Consider the following 15782-nt stretch of genomic DNA (forward strand, 5'->3'; position numbering starts at 1 on the left):
AAACTTCCATTAAACTATAAGGGAGGTACACTGATGAACAATGCATTTATCGTTAAAATAATGTGTTTGATCGATCGGTGCAATTAAGCTAATTATTACTTTATACATCAATATTACGTAGTCCTTTTCAGTCTTCCTGTGTGTCCCCCACACCTAAATTAATTTTGAAAGTCTCAATCACTTACACGTGCAGGGTCGGCTCTTTTGTTCGTAATTATTCTCGCAGCAAACCAATAGCAAATGTCCAAATGCGTCCCTCGCAAAAACACTTCACTCTTAGGGGTTTCTTTAACACGCGGTATTCAAAGACGCGAAACCGTTTTTAAATTGCATGTATTTTGTCCCTTTCGAAGGAAGGGCCACATCGATTTAGGGTTTCCACTCTAACGACTTTGCGAAGTAGCGTTAATATAGGGGTTAGATGAAACAAAAAATTAGTGTCACATGAAGTGTGTCGAGATTATTTTACAGACAACAGGTCTGGTGAGAAAGTTCCAGGGTGTGTAACACTAATACAAACGTCAATCTGCACATGAATTTGAGGATCAGAATTCGCAGGTTGTCAGCTTAGAGTTAAGGCGCAATGATATGGTCAGAATCGGGACCTCACTCAACGCGTTTTGTTTTAATAGATCTCTTTGGCTAACTTTTCCAATAAAATTCTCATTGTGTGAAATTAATAAGGAAATTTACTTTCATCACTTGTTTTCATAACAAATTTCTTTCGTCCTATTCTCTTCAGCACTGATGACTGATGGACAAGCTTGATAAGGCTTTCAACGTAAGAGCTTTATCAGTTACGTCCCGGTGGTGTTGAAAGACACGTGTTCCATTAAATTTGTTAAGTCTACAAAGCTACTTTTCAATTTTATAGTTTACAAAAAGAATTTACACGAAACGAAAACAGATACCTTCAATGAGAGCTTGTGCATTCAGTATTTCAAATTTCAGGCGACTATGCATGGTTTTTGTTTACTCTTCACAACCCATACTGCCTGTTGTGCATATCATTTTAACACAAAGAATGTTCAGTTTATTTTTCTTTGCAGCACTAATTTCATAGTAGTTTTCTAAAGGGGGCCTGCCTTTTAACAAGAAATGTTAGAGAAGCGAGGAAGGTTTCTCCTATGGAGATCATCATCTGCTCTAATTGCGCCGGTGGCGAAAAAGGCCTTGATGATGAGAAATTAATACTGGTCTTGAACGTACTTCCGTCTTTTGTCTTTGAGGAATCCCTCGTGGTTCCTCTTGAGGACAAGATTAGAAAATCGACTAAGACATTGCGACATGTTCGGTGTTGGGCATAAAAAAAATTTAACGAAGGAGTGAGTCCAAGCTCATACAGAAAAACAGGCATGTGCTATCTTTTTCGTGGAAAATTTCTTACCACGTGGCGAAGAATTTAACTTGTTTAGTGTTGGGTAATATTCAGATTGAGCAAGATGGATGCCATTTCTTTCACTACCGAACTTTTATTAACCGGAGCGTTCATCGGCGTTACGTTGCGGTGTTCATCGGCAGATAGGAATATGTCACGCAATCAATTTGAAATAATGAGAGTCGAGAGACTTGTCCAAACAACTTCAGCTAATGAGATATTGGATGGATTAAAAGTAAAATGTTGGAACACTGGAACGCTCCGGAACACCGTAACATGCCGGAACACCGCAACATGCTGGAACACTGGAACATGCCGGAACACAGTAACAAACCGGAAGGCTGGAATGCGTCAAAGCACCGGAATATCTTTCAACACGGGAACATTCTGGAACACCGCGAAACATTAAAAGTAATAAAATGAAAAAAAAAATCAATTAGGAATTGTTTACGCTCTCAGTCAGAGTAGTGCCCGCCATCTTGATTTTCGACTGACTGATAACATCGCCACAGATGCTCTGCGGTTTTCTTAAACAGTAAGAAAGGCAAGGTTATATAAGTGTCCATTGCAAAGTCTACTGCTATCACTTCAAGCTTTGATAATATTTCTTGTGTTTGCAAACAAGAAATCTATCTTTTTACTGCTCTGTCTGTGTTTCAGACGGGAAGCTTCCTTATTGCGTGAGTGTTTTCTTAGCTCCGATAGCTCAATGCCATATCTTAATTTGTGCGCTTATCTATAACTCGCTCCTAAAGCTGAGAGCTTTTCCTCGTGTTTAAGTTATTTACGCTACTGAAATAGAGCAACGCATCGACAGCACCAGTCCTCCTGGCACCTACAACGAGGTTATTGGTGAACGGAAAACTTGACGGCGGACTTGCCACGTGGGGCAAGGGCACGAACCACACATAATTTCATTCTTTTCAATTCTTTTTTATAATATATAATATATATTAATTCTTTTTATTTCACTATTATCGTTACTTTTAGTCCGCGGTGTCCCGGCGTGTTCCATTGTCCGGTGTTCCTTATTTTAGCATATTCCCACTCCTTCCTCATAGTGACACAAAACACGTTGGAATAAATAATCTACTTCAAATTTCATCCTCTGTAAACTTTAGAAGAATATATCCGAAAAATGAAAGCAGCTGGTACAGCAATAGGCGATACAACTGTTCAGTGATCGAAGTTTTATAAACTTTCCATGCATAGAGATCATTATTTTTTTAAGGAAAGAGATTCAGAAAAGTCTTTTCGCCATAGGGGTTGTCTCATTAACGAATTTGATTTTCGTGCTGGAATTCGAAATTTCTTGACAGTATTCTTATTGTACAAATCCATAATTTCTTGTGGTAAGAGCTCGCATTTAAAGATCCGAAATTCATCTATAATGCCTTGTAAAGGCTTCTCTTTCGGTGAACTGCCTAAATTGGCACACTTCCATTGCGCATGCGTGGTATTATTGGGCTTAGGTACTGCTGACCGTTTTGGAGTCATCGAAGGTCGCACTTCATTTGACAGGAGTCCATTAATGTAAAGTCGTGCCCTCCCTGTGCTTTGTCTGTAGGTCCCTGTGATGTGGTACCACGTACCGCTTTTTATTGTAATATCTGTGAAACAAGTTAAGGTAATCAAAAGAGATCGTGCTATGGCAACAGTAAATATTTGCAGCTCACTGTGCAAGCCTTGATTATTTTTGTTTGCTTAAATGTACAGATCTGTAAACGAAAACCCATGAAACTTACTTAAACTGTAAGAAATATAAGAGGACGGACAATAGTCGGAGAACTGGCGATAGAACTAATTTTTTTCTGCTGCATGGACACATAGACCCCTGAGTTGTCTCCATGGGACTAGATCAAGCGAACAAGTTTCTGTCTCTTAGCTTACTATAGACAAGTTGCAAAGCGCATTTGTGAAAGAGAGCTAAAGAAAAATGATGATTTAGAATGAAAACAGTCAGAAATTTGTATAAAAAGATAAAAAGGTGAGATACATACTTGAAGAAACATTAAAACGCGTTCCACTTCCAGGAAGTTCCTCAAGCCAATGGACTTTCCCATCTTCGATTGCAAAATGATAATCACCCATATTATAGAGCTCAGGAGTGCCGCAAGTGAAAAAAAGCTCGTGTGAACCATTGACTTGTGATAAATTAAGCCACAAAGATATAGTAATTGCATCTGTTGGTCGATTGCTAAATTTTTCTACATCAAATGTTACATTTCCATCTTCGCTCAGTTGCAATCCTTTGCCAAATTTACCATTGCTTACGATGCGCGCGCATCCATGCATTGTTCCAGCGTTGCCATTATGTGACTCGTCGTAGACAATGTGATCGTAAACGTGTTCGAAGCTAAGGTAAGCAGATAAACACCCCGCATCTCCTGTAAGAATGTGATAGCACAGAAAGCTGGGTACGAACTCATGCGGTGTTTTATGACACTGGGAGCTGAGAGCAAGGATGACGTATGATTTTTACTATTGACTTTTACCGGCCAGCAAGAGAAGAATATGTATATCCTCTCTTGCTGAGCACGCAATAAATCATAAATAGTTATGAAAAAATTGGTCTTGTTTTCAAACCGGGAGACCGACCTAAAACTAATAATAATTACTTACCTGGACAAGGCATAGTATTACACGTTCGCAGAATACTGCTATTGTCAATGTTCTTCTGTATCCCTCCGCCACAAGATAAAGTGCACTTCGTCCACTCGGGATCCCCTGAGGTTTGTTCATGAAAAATGAAAAAAAAATTGAGCATTGCTATCTTACACGATAAATGGTATATCTAACATGAAAAAGATGTCTCCAGTTCTGGCTTAAGTTCACCCTTTTTTGTTCCCAAGCAGCATAAACACTAAAAGCCAAAAGGGACATACCCATACTAACCTGGACAGCGCCTTGTATTGCAGGCTCTCGTTATTGTCGTGTTATTTAGACAAGTGACTTGCATTCCACCACCACATGTTTTTGTGCATTCGGTCCAACAGGTTTTATCTGAGAACAAATTGTTGTTTGAAAGAACGAAATTAGACTGAGAAATACTGTCGGTATGATATTTCGTTGATTAACTTAGTCGTGAGTATTCTCGTGATAATCTGCCTTTCTTAGCTGAAGTGTGGACTTCAGCATCACTCCCTTTAGCCTTGTTTTATTAGGATATTTATCTGGGAAGCCACATTGCCGTTTAGTGTCAGCTGTTGACTAGATGCAATATCCGAGTTGAAACGTTTGTTTTCAAGAAGACTTGTTTACTTACTATTTGATGCTGCAGTGACGTTTCCAATGACATTGCATTCATGAAGCAAAATCGGGAGAAGAAATGTTAAAAGTGTAATCATGGTAAAACACTTCACAAACAGCAGCCTGTCGAAAAAAAAATTTACATCAGAAAAAAAAGCAAATAGTATAGAGGAAAGCATATATGTGGCTCGTGGTAATAAAATTTCTCGTTTTGACTTTTTCACAAAAAGCTCAAAAAACAAGAACTAAAGATTTTGACTGAAGCAATAACCGAAAGAGATGCTAAATATACACCACCATATTTGTAAAGAGTAGCACTTATTTTAGGTATAGAACGGTGAGAGAGGGAAACAAACATTGAAGGTATCGTGTTATACATTTGGTGTGTAAATAACAAATAAAAAAGGTGACTTATGCGGAAATTTCCAATTTCTACAGCCAGGGTCTTTTGGTAAGAAGAATTGCCGGAACAATCTCTGATTGCTCTCTACCGTAAAGAGAGGACAAGGCGTGGCCGACTGGGAGTGGAGAAGGGGGCACCCAGTGTTCGCACCCAGTACAGACTGCATAGTCAGGCAAGTTTAATTCATCAATCTTTTTCGGGAGTAAAAATAAGTGAAGTGAAGCGGAAAATGTTCGCTCTTTTTGCACCTTTAGTTGGTTACAATTAAGAATAACTCGGAGAGAGGCTTCACAATGGAGGGAAAAATCATCTATGTAACAGAATTGTGTTCACGCCTCGTCAACCTCATGTCGAGGTCAAACTGAGCGTAATCATCGATACAAGCTTGGCAGCTTGAGTTTTATAATTCTGTGGCAAGTATCATCGTCACAGTTAATCATATGATGTAGAACTGCATCGAACAGGTTGAAAGTAAATGACAGTCCTGCCTGTCAAACACAGCGTCTGAGAACCCACTTGGCGCCAATTTCAAATAATGATCTTAAATTATGGCTGCTGTCATGCGCTGTTTGATGAGCTTATACAAAATCTCCACTAGGAAATGCACTTAGAATTCTTGGTTCGCTGATCAATTTGTAGATCTCACGGGACAGACACCACCCCCTAATTACTATTGGTCTGCCTCGCCTCCTGTTGACATCTTGTAGTACCAGGCATTTGATTTGAAGTGAGCAGATACTCTTTAGGAAATTTAACATTTATGGTAATAGTAGAGATGATAGAAAAAAATAAAGAATTGATCACAACCTCACAAAGTTCACCCTCAATTACAAAGATCTGTGATAAAAACAGAAATTTGTCTCCAACTAACCTGTTTAATACCAAAATCGCATCATTGACACCGTGTTGGTTCAACCGTCGGTATCTTGAATTCGTATGTGCTCAAACCTGTAAGTCCACGAAAGACAGATGGAAATTAGAGGAAAGGAAATATTTAAGATAATTTGTGATAAACTGATAAATCGTTCAAAAAAAGATTTGTGGAAATGAAGCGCACCCGTCATTACCAGTAAATAACCTGCTTGGTGACAGGTTGATCTGTCAGAAAATCAACAACTGAGACCACTAAAGTTCACTCATGTTCATTTACTCTATTATTTGTGAAAACTAACCCACCTCATCTTAAGCTCCTAAACTTAACTGGATTTTTGCTGTTTGTCAACTCATCTGTGGCACAATGACCCTTGATTTACGGAAATATTCCATCGTTGGAAAGTATGACCGCATGAAGGTTAAAAGTCTCTCTGATAAAATGAAATGGAAAGAAATTTTTAACCTGATGGACATCAATAGGCGATGGAAGTTTCAACGCAGTTTACAGCTGTAAACCTTGCCTGAAGGACGTGGATCATTCGTGAAATTCAAAGGTATGCTTATTTGATAAAATGAACTTTTAGAAGGCCATGATGTAATCTAGAGTCAGGTATAAGAATCAATCTAACAAGATCGTGGTCATTTATTGAATTAACTCATCAAGTGGTAAAAAAAAAAGTAATTTTCCGTTCACAGGGTGGTTAAACTTGCGAACTAAAAATAAACAAATTTTCATCTCCGAGGAATTGAAAGCATTAAGACTTGGGTCAGTGCAGTTATCTCTTAAAAAAAATCTAAAAGTTTCCATATCTTATAAAAAGGTTCTAAAAGGTTCATCTGTTTCTCCGTATTCGTGACTCAAGATTAACCTATTTGATAAATTATTATTATCAATTATATCTATTTAGCTCCGACTGTCTTTTATAGATGTTTAAGTCATAAGTTCTCGCATGCTACTCGGAAATTTTCTTGAGTAAAATTAGGAAAAGGTTTATCAAAAGTCTGAGTGGCTCAATCCGCCAAAAGCCACATATTGTTTTGCATTTAATTGTCTAATTATATCATCAAGCGTGGAACCAATTCTTAAGAATGGATCCATTTAACAATTTTGAGACACCAACAACAACTCAGACTAGAAAAACTAGGGATCAAAAGAAAAAGAACTCGGCAAATTGTCATTAATTGAAATACCATACAATGTTCGTATTTATTCCCTACAAAGATAATCAAAGGCTTTCACATCATAATAAAAACAGCGCAACACGATTATATGATTCCAAACGTGGCTTACTCAAATTAAAAAACAGTGTTATTCTTTTTTGATAGAAAAAGTTGTTTCAAACTCATCCATACTAGCACAGTTACTATTTCATTTTCGCGCCGGTGAGACTCACCTGCCAAGTCGGAGCATGCGCAATCAATTTGACTTAAATGTCACGAACCAAAACTTTAAAAAAACTACCATGAGGACAAGTTCCCATCGCTCCCGATTCATTATTTAAAAAGTTACTGCGTGCGCGTTTTGATCCAAATTTCTTAGGGCTAAATCAGTGTAGTTCAAGAGATTACATTGCATTTAAACATAGGAATGACCATTACGAAGTGATCAATCTTTGGTTAGATTTTAATTTCAACTCTCCTTTTATCATATTTTACTACTTTCCCCCAAGACGTATGATAACGAAAAAATAGCGACATGCGAAAATTGAATATCAATAAAGAGATTTTATCTTTTCAAGAACTCCCTCTTTCGCGACATTTTAAGCATTTTTGACAATAAAAGCAATACGTCAAATTTTTTTCATTTGTTGTGGATTCTTGAGTAATTTCTTATAGCTTAAAGATTCAGTGATAAAGATTAATTGAAACAGAGGTGGAAATAAGGTAGCTATCTTTTGACATAGCATTACCAGAAAAAAGCGGCACTCTTTCATATACATTCCAGTCAAATTTTTCCGATTAGATTTATCTTGTTTCTGTGCTTTGCCAAGCTGAACACTGATTAAAAAAAAAAGTGATTTCATCTCTCTTCATGTTTGTGTCCAGATAACACACTTTGTCAGTATCTAAACTTGACATATTTTCAACGTTACGACCAAAACTCAAAACATGAAGCATTACTAATAAAGTGATTTTGTGTTGTAAAATCTTTTCTAGCTTGAAACGAATGGTTAATCGGAGATAAATTGCAGGTTTATTTTGTATTTTTCAAGTTTTGGTTTTTATTACCTTAGGCACCCCACTAAGCTACCTTGGTCTTAATAGGCAAGCGCAAATAAAGGTCAATTACATTACAGTCCAACAAGATTCTGTGGAGTGAAGCAGTTCCTTCTAATTAATATTCCGCGACAGCGAGTTTGTTCTTCATTTCTCTAACATTCAATCAAATGAATGCAATATTAAAGAAACTGAAGAGCTTGCTTTAGAAGAGTCTGATTTCGTTGACATATGTCAAAAACACTCATTCCTTTGAAACAAAAAGAACAAAAGTCTATGGAACTGCATTGTTTAATGTCAGATAACTCCAGTGCTAAATATTCTATTTGAGTTTGATCATTATTTCATAGCTTACCATAAACTGTTTCCTATGTTTAGATTGGAAAGATCTCAATTACACACAGCTAACAAGCGAGACAACCCTTATGAAAAATTAAAGAGGCCCAATGAACCTGACTAAAAGGTTCCCACTTTTCCGAATGAATAGTGGTCTCCTAAAGCAACCACAGTTTCAGGAACATTTCTTGATTAGCAATAAATATGTCAAATATAAAAATTGCGTCTCAGTATTCTGGTAGTAGTTTTAGTCAAGGAAATTCTCAAAAGCCTTGAGTAACAAATCGCAATGTATTCTTTTCCGACCCTAACATAAATATTTGCTTCGCATGTTTTGGAGCCAAATAAAAGAACAAAGTTAATCGAACAGAGACTCCTTAAAAAATAACCTTTTTCATCAAAGTTTCAGCTTTGGATGTTGTGTGGAGTATATTCTCCTTCGGGCAAACATCTTCGAAACAGGAACATCCGCGTGAGACAACTGCCAATTTTTAAAATGGTCTTTTTCGAAAGCTCCGCCTAAGTTTTTATCATTTTCACCTTGTTTCAGAGTTGATTAAAGTTCATTTCTTTCGTCAACATAGAACAGAATATTTAAGTCGGAATGCGAGGTAAATTTTCACTGCCATAAAATGCCAGCGCTATGAATTATGGAAACCTACTTGACAGGTCATCCATATTTAATAACTTTCTCTAGCAAACAATTGAAGCTATTTTCAAAACACAAAATTAATTATTGAAATTTCATATTGATTGAATCTGTTGTCACTTAACCCAGGAACGTAATCAATTATTAACAAGTCAAACTTTTCACTAGCTTTCTCTCTTTCTATCTCTAGCGCTTTCTACTCACGCCAGGTACTCTAGTACAGCCAAGTACGAGGTTGACTTTGTGAGCCGATCGAACAGATTCGCAGGAGAATCTCTTAGAAGCATCTAATTTTTGTGTTAGAACTGCCTTTACATTTCTCAAAACATTTTCGTTTCTACAAAGAACACGGAAATTTTTTGTCTTAAATCGCTTCCCATTTCGGATATCCGTTTGGTAAACTCCTCCTCAACATTTTTGCTGGTTCAAGATTAAACACGTGCTCGTCAAATCAAAGAAACGCACGTGTTCCATAGCACAGACTCTCGCCTGCTTCTGAGATCTTTACGAGCGGAAGCGACGCGAAAAATCTTGCGAAAGACTCATATTTTTGGAAAGACCTGATGGAGTTTACCTTTCATTGCGTAATTTAGAGACAGACTAAAATTTTACTTTGCATCTCTAGTTCAGGTAAGAAGTTTTCAGATAACTTGTAAATTGTCTTTGTTATATGGCATTTCCATTTATACGACATTTCAGTAGCCTAGAGAAAAATAATATTAGAGAACAAGAAATTTCAAGGAAACTTTAAGTTAAAGGTTGATTAGATTCTGCCTATATCTCAAGCTACTAATGTATTCGCTCACGCAGGTGCTCAGGAATTCCTAAATTTTGAAGATCAAGAACGCCAAAGATAATTTTATCGGAGATAGTAAAATATTTCTTATAGCTAAAACCACGGTAGATATGGAAAGCTTGGTTATTTTAACCTTAGGGTTTTGACTGCGAGAGCTGTACGACTTCGAAACAATAATATTGTGGCTTCGGTGCGGAACAAATTTTTTCTACAGATTTCATATCAACTAACGATCAGTTTCAATAGCGCTGATTTTTTTTACTTCATATCAGATTTCTTTTTACCGCTAAAACTAGACATTTTGATAATATTTCCTTCACCGAAAATTCGGGAAAGTGTCTATTAAAGTTTTGTGTTTGCTTGTTAAATTACCCGTGACACATTGTGTCGGTCAGTAAGGAAGGCATTAAGACAACTTCACCAGAGCTGCCCATCAGGCATTATCGACAGAAAAACCGTGACAAAGATATCATACAGTACTGTCATTTGGAGTAAGAGCGCAAAGTGTTATGGAAAGCGTTCCTTTTTGTTCAGTCTTGTCGGAGTGAATAATTTCGGTCGTAAATTATTCGATAAGCTGAAGTTTGGTGGGCCTGCCGGCACGTGCCACAAATATTCTGTCAAAATAATGGTAGAGCGACTACCTGCCTTGGCGAAGAAAAGAAGCTTGTTTTACCGCCAAGAAGTTATTTAGCCTTCATCAATTTTTCAAAACGTGGAGCAGGTGACGGTGTACGCTTCATTTGACAAAGCATGAATAATTTCCTTTCCAACTTATGTCATTTGTATAAGGCCAAGAATATGGCACCTGGTGAGAAGAGCCGATAGAGCGTTGTGTGATAATTTATTGATATACTTTTCCATTTTTCATAGGTTTCTGCTTGTTAAACTTCCTTTACTAACGTGAAACCTACAGTAAAGATCATCAGCTATAGCAACGCTTTTTTCGAGCTCGAGTCTGATTGTTCCGAAGTCGAGATTTTACAAATGGCAACATTTACAACGTTGGACCGAACAAGACAGGGAGGAAAAACTTCTCCTGTTCAACTCCAAACTTCGCCTAATCCGCCGTCCACCCAAAGGATTAAGCTAACCGCTGAAGATTTGTTCAACTATTTGTATGGCTACACGCCCATTCGTCTAGTGGATCCTATCCAACTACAGCAACGGAGAAGAAAAGCTTCGCAACTGGAAAATGGCGCGTCTAACAAAGCTTTTTCATGTAAGTATAAACATCAGAGATGTAAATATTGTCTGGAAAGTCTCATAACGGTGCCATACCGAAACGAAACGAAACACAGCTTCCTTCAAAACAATAAAGAAAAATTCACTGCGAGATAAACTGCATAAAGCTTTGATAAGTTTACCAGGGCTAGTATCTGAAACATTCATCTACACTTTTAATATACTATTGTTTACTTTGGATGGAGTCGAGAAAAGAATGAATTTCTCTTAATTTATCGTGACGTTCGCGACTTTGCGCGAGGGCAGAAAGGTTCACATTCATTACTATGAAAATAATTATCCAAAATCGCTAGTAGAGAAGCGCGTAGTTTTCATAAACTTTATCAAGTTCCTTTAAAACTTTTATGATGCTATCCTCAACGTTCCCTCTTCGTTTAAACGATATTCGCACAAACAAAATCTGACATGAGAATGGAAGATAACCAGCCAGGCAAGTTTTATTCTTACCAAATGTTTGCAGGAAGAAAATAAACAAACTAAGGAGCGATCGGATGAAACATGGCAGGTTTAGAATGAGACCTCCAAGGGTCCTGTTCTTCTGATTTAAAACACGAGTTTTGGATGTAAGACTAAAATTATTTCAATATCAACTATTCAGTCTCTTAATTGTCCAAACGCTAGAACTGTTTGTTAATAATTTGATACAAACCGATCTGTTTCGGATATCGACCCCACACCGAGGACTGTGATTTGCTAGTTTACAGTCTCACTAACCAATTCATAAATAATCCCCTCGCGAACTGGTCACATAGTTTTGAACCAGTTAATCAATTCATCTCATTTTTCAAGTTAGTAAATTTATAAGTTGTGATCTGCGTCAGGGATGCGATTTATGCATATTAAATATGCAAATAATTTGAGTTAGCTCCTTACATACCAAGTAAGAGAGAAACAAAAAAATGAAGTTAACAGAGACATATTCACTATGCTTAATTCTGTAACTTTTGCCATAAAAATTTATTTTTGACGACGGAGATAATAATTGGTATTTGCGGAACATGATTTCGGGTTATATAGGGTGAAAAAATTATTGATAAAGGCAGATTCCAATACAAGCTATGGGAAAATTCTTAGAAATTCTCATCTATTATTCAATTTTTACAACGTTGGACCGATGATAGTGAATTACTGAGTTTTATTTTAGGAATAGAACTATCAGTGTACGAGGTTACTTTATAAGCAGTCAAGGAAACATGGAACTCATCTAAAATTAAATTAATCGCCGGAGACAAGTGAGATGAAGAATTCAATGTATTTTGACAAATAAGAACAGTTTCAGATTATTATTGTTTCCATGTGGTTAAGGGAGGTACAACCTGGCATTGTTTATATTCTGAATACATTCTTTCAACCTATTAAATGAAAAGCGACCAGCTACGCTCTATCAGGATTGGCTTTCAGCAGAAAACCACATGTAAACGACTTCAACAAATGTCTGGTAGTGAAACAAACAACTTGATGGGTTGTTTATGAACTTGGCCTATCGAAATTGGCCTATGTTGTCGCCAACTCAAAATTGTCACGCGAACTTTTCTTCTTCGGGCTTAACAGCTGTGGATGAAGTGGGTGGTTTTTAAAAGAAACTGTGGTGTAGCGTCGGTAGGGGAATATAACCAGATAATTTTGGCATTATTAACTGAGTTCATAATGTAAATTGGCCACCGTTAAGAATTTCAAAGCTGACGTTTCAAGCGTTAGCACTTCGCCATCATCGCTCTCACGAAGGGCTATTGAGATTTCGTTCTTTTTTAAATAACCGTTATTTACATTAACAGTCGAACGATTTTCCCCTAACAGCAATTGTTCATTATCAAAGTTTAATAATTAACGAACCATAAGCAAAACTCGGCTTTCATTGCTGTCATTCATACATTAAACCAAAAATGATTCCTGTTGGTTATTTTAACTTGTTCCAGCTAATCACCACTTGTGTTTATAGGGTGCGATATTTGCAACGAGAAACATGATGGAGAATGTCCGATGCATGGGCCTTTGCACTCTCTTAGAAAACTTGTCAGTGCTGGGCAATCCCATAGTCCTTTGGAAAACGGATCTATTCTCAAATTTCCGGACGAGGTATGCTTGTGTACATCCAGCATTCCTTGTGTTGGCTACGGAGTGTGTGCAAGAAAGAGAATACCCGCAGGGACCTGGATCGGGCCTTACGAGGGAAAGCTTGTGCGACCAGAAGACATCAAAGTTGAAACAGAGACGGAATATATGTGGGAGGTAAAAAATTTCTAATCATAACACCACTGAAGGTGATTCCTGTTAAGAAAACTCTCTGGTAAAGTGCATTTAATTTGATGTTTTCTTCTTCAGGTGTTCCATGATGGCCAGGTCAGTCATTATCTTGATGGCAGAGATGAAGCTAATTCCAGCTGGATGCGGTTTGTTCGCTGCGCTCGACACAAGAAAGAACAGAACATGGTGGTATTTCAATATCATGGCTGTGTCTATTACAGGACAATCCGAGAGATTCTACCTGGGCAGGAGCTGCTAGTGTGGTACGATACAAGATATTCACAATTCATGGGGGTTCCTGTGGCACTCAGTGATTCTGGAAGTAGAGGTGAGTGTTTCTATGACCGTGGTGGAAAGTGTAATGGGCACCTGCAACTCTTTTACTACACCCACACTTTCCTCCACGTCATTCTGATTTGGTAGTTAAGTGACTTAAATCCAATGTCTATCAACAGGGGTCCACCCCCCTCGGGATCTGGTCGCCCAAGAAAGGTCTCGGGCCAGAGCGGATAAAAACGAAACAATTGAGCCAGGGGCCAGGAGAAATCTTACAGACCATGCACCAGCACAAAGGGGCCGGCCTCCCTTGCGAAGAAATGAACCTGCCGAATCGAGCAAATCAGAGCAAGATCACGTGATGCTGACCGAGGATAGAAGAACAACCTCGTATCGCGGACGAGGCTACGGGTACAAACAACAAACCAGGACGCCTGCGCGTTTTGATCCAGCAGACGATTTTACCTGGAGGTGCAACCAGTGCTTTAAAGCATTTACAAATCGAGAACAACTTGAAGTGCATCATTGTAATGGTATCAATGGAGGGAAGAACTTGACTTGTTCGCACTGTAACCAATCGTTTTCTCATCCCCTAGAGTACCGTACACACATGGAGACACATGTTAATGAAAGGCCTTTCAGATGTGGCTATTGCGCAAGCGCCTTTGCCAGCGCTGCTTTGTTAAACCAGCACGTACGAGTACATATGACCGAGGGAACCCTCGGTCCAGTGAAAGCGTCGCCAAGACACGATAGAGCAAGCCAAGAGTTTCATTTTTAGAGGAAAATAAAGCATATTCGAGAATTTATAATTTCAAATCAATTGTCATCTTTTAACGCAACCATTCATAAAAAACAGGTCACTTTTAGTGGCGAACTCACGTATCTCGGCCTCTTTCCTAAGAAAACTGTCATATGGAGTTTGGTTTGTCGTGTAAACAAGTTATTCAAATGACTGCCCAATTGCTTGATAGGTTAAAAGGTGTTTTAAATATTGAAAAAGACACAGAGAACTTGCAAAACTGTATTTGTTAAGAAAATAAATGGAAAAATATATAAATTGTGGCTTGAACGAACAGTCATCCAAGTAACTCGAATTAAAAGGCGTACATAGACATTGTTTGGAAAATATTTCTTCTCACAGCTATTCAACTGCTTTTCAGATGCTTTGCACATGACAAGTTTCAAATGCATGTAACATTTTCACGTGGAATAAAATGAAAATTGAATAAAGACTGTGCCAACATTTCACCATTTGCAGGCGTTGGCAAAAAGCAGATATGCGGCTCGTTTCAAAGAAAAATCCAAATAATAGAAATCCGGATGGTATTCTTTGCTAAAACACTCCAAAAGTATATGACAGCTCCGCTAAGGGAAATAAATAATTCTACTACCTTCAAAGCACTCAACCCACCTTTCATAATCTCCAAATAAACACTGGATTGATTTTAGGAGGAGCTGGGCAACTCTATTATATAGGACTGTTTACCACTAAGCTTAATTAAGCAAACATGCATTTCACTGACGCTCCAAAACAAAATTAACTTTCATCCTATGCAAAATCTTCAAATTAATCAAGCTTCAGGTAATATTTTCTGCACATTCCTGTTAAAAGTTTTTGGCTAAATTAATTTGTGCAACGCGAGGACTTTTCGAAGTCTCAATGGTTAGTTAACGGTTTATTTCAGATGGCACCACGTGTTTTGACCTAAATGCAGTTTAAATAAGAAATATTAAGAAATATTTTTAAATTTCCTACCTTTATGTCCGTAGAAACCAACTTGAGTCGTCATTTCGGCGTTGTTTTCGAGAATAAGTTGGAACTTTCGGTATGTTCGTTGCCATCTCCGATTGCCTCTCAAATACAGATTTTGACCCGCCTTCCTTACTTTTCACCGCCACTGCACCCACCAAAAGTTACTTGCTTGTCAGTAAACCAAACGTCCCATAATTTCTGCGACAAATGCTGTGACAACAGTCTACCGGTATCCCCGGTTATTTCATCGTGTCACCATACTCGTTACTGGATTGTTACTGGATTGTCACGCAACCATATCGTCACCAGTATTTAGGAGGCAGGGTAGAGGCAGTTCTTTTGCTCATACATATTCAAAGT

General features: G+C 37.8%; 2 protein-coding genes across 5 annotated transcripts; one reads left to right on the forward strand and one right to left on the reverse strand.

Moving 5' to 3' along the window:
• Nucleotides 1–606: 606 nt before the first annotated feature.
• LOC131789862 (uncharacterized) lies at nucleotides 607–15721 on the reverse strand. Of its 2 annotated transcripts, XM_059107046.2 has the most exons (8): nucleotides 15426–15721; nucleotides 6207–6334; nucleotides 5902–5978; nucleotides 4644–4750; nucleotides 4274–4381; nucleotides 4001–4105; nucleotides 3379–3765; nucleotides 607–2988 (listed from the first exon to the last, which is right to left on the reverse strand). In XM_059107046.2, the coding sequence occupies exons 4-8, from the start codon at nucleotides 4723–4725 to the stop codon at nucleotides 2597–2599; spliced, it is 1074 nt and encodes a 357-aa protein (XP_058963029.2). In that variant the 5' UTR covers nucleotides 4726–4750; nucleotides 5902–5978; nucleotides 6207–6334; nucleotides 15426–15721; the 3' UTR covers nucleotides 607–2596. The 2 variants fall into 2 exon arrangements, with proteins under 2 accessions (XP_058963029.2, XP_066030294.1); XM_066174197.1 differs by lacking the exons at nucleotides 6207–6334; nucleotides 15426–15721 and adding an exon at nucleotides 6088–6116.
• LOC131789860 (putative histone-lysine N-methyltransferase PRDM6) lies at nucleotides 6208–14917 on the forward strand. Of its 3 annotated transcripts, none has more exons than XM_059107043.2 (5): nucleotides 6208–6457; nucleotides 10775–11123; nucleotides 13086–13375; nucleotides 13469–13718; nucleotides 13846–14917. In XM_059107043.2, the coding sequence occupies exons 2-5, from the start codon at nucleotides 10889–10891 to the stop codon at nucleotides 14445–14447; spliced, it is 1377 nt and encodes a 458-aa protein (XP_058963026.1). In that variant the 5' UTR covers nucleotides 6208–6457; nucleotides 10775–10888; the 3' UTR covers nucleotides 14448–14917. The 3 variants fall into 3 exon arrangements, with proteins under 3 accessions (XP_058963026.1, XP_058963027.1, XP_058963028.1); XM_059107044.2 differs by lacking the exon at nucleotides 6208–6457 and adding an exon at nucleotides 9304–9735; XM_059107045.2 differs by lacking the exon at nucleotides 6208–6457 and adding an exon at nucleotides 10419–10633.
• Nucleotides 15722–15782: the final 61 nt, after the last annotated feature.

Source organism: Pocillopora verrucosa, chromosome 11 (genome assembly GCF_036669915.1).
Source record: "Pocillopora verrucosa isolate sample1 chromosome 11, ASM3666991v2, whole genome shotgun sequence".
NCBI classification, from domain to species: domain Eukaryota; kingdom Metazoa; phylum Cnidaria; class Anthozoa; order Scleractinia; family Pocilloporidae; genus Pocillopora; species Pocillopora verrucosa.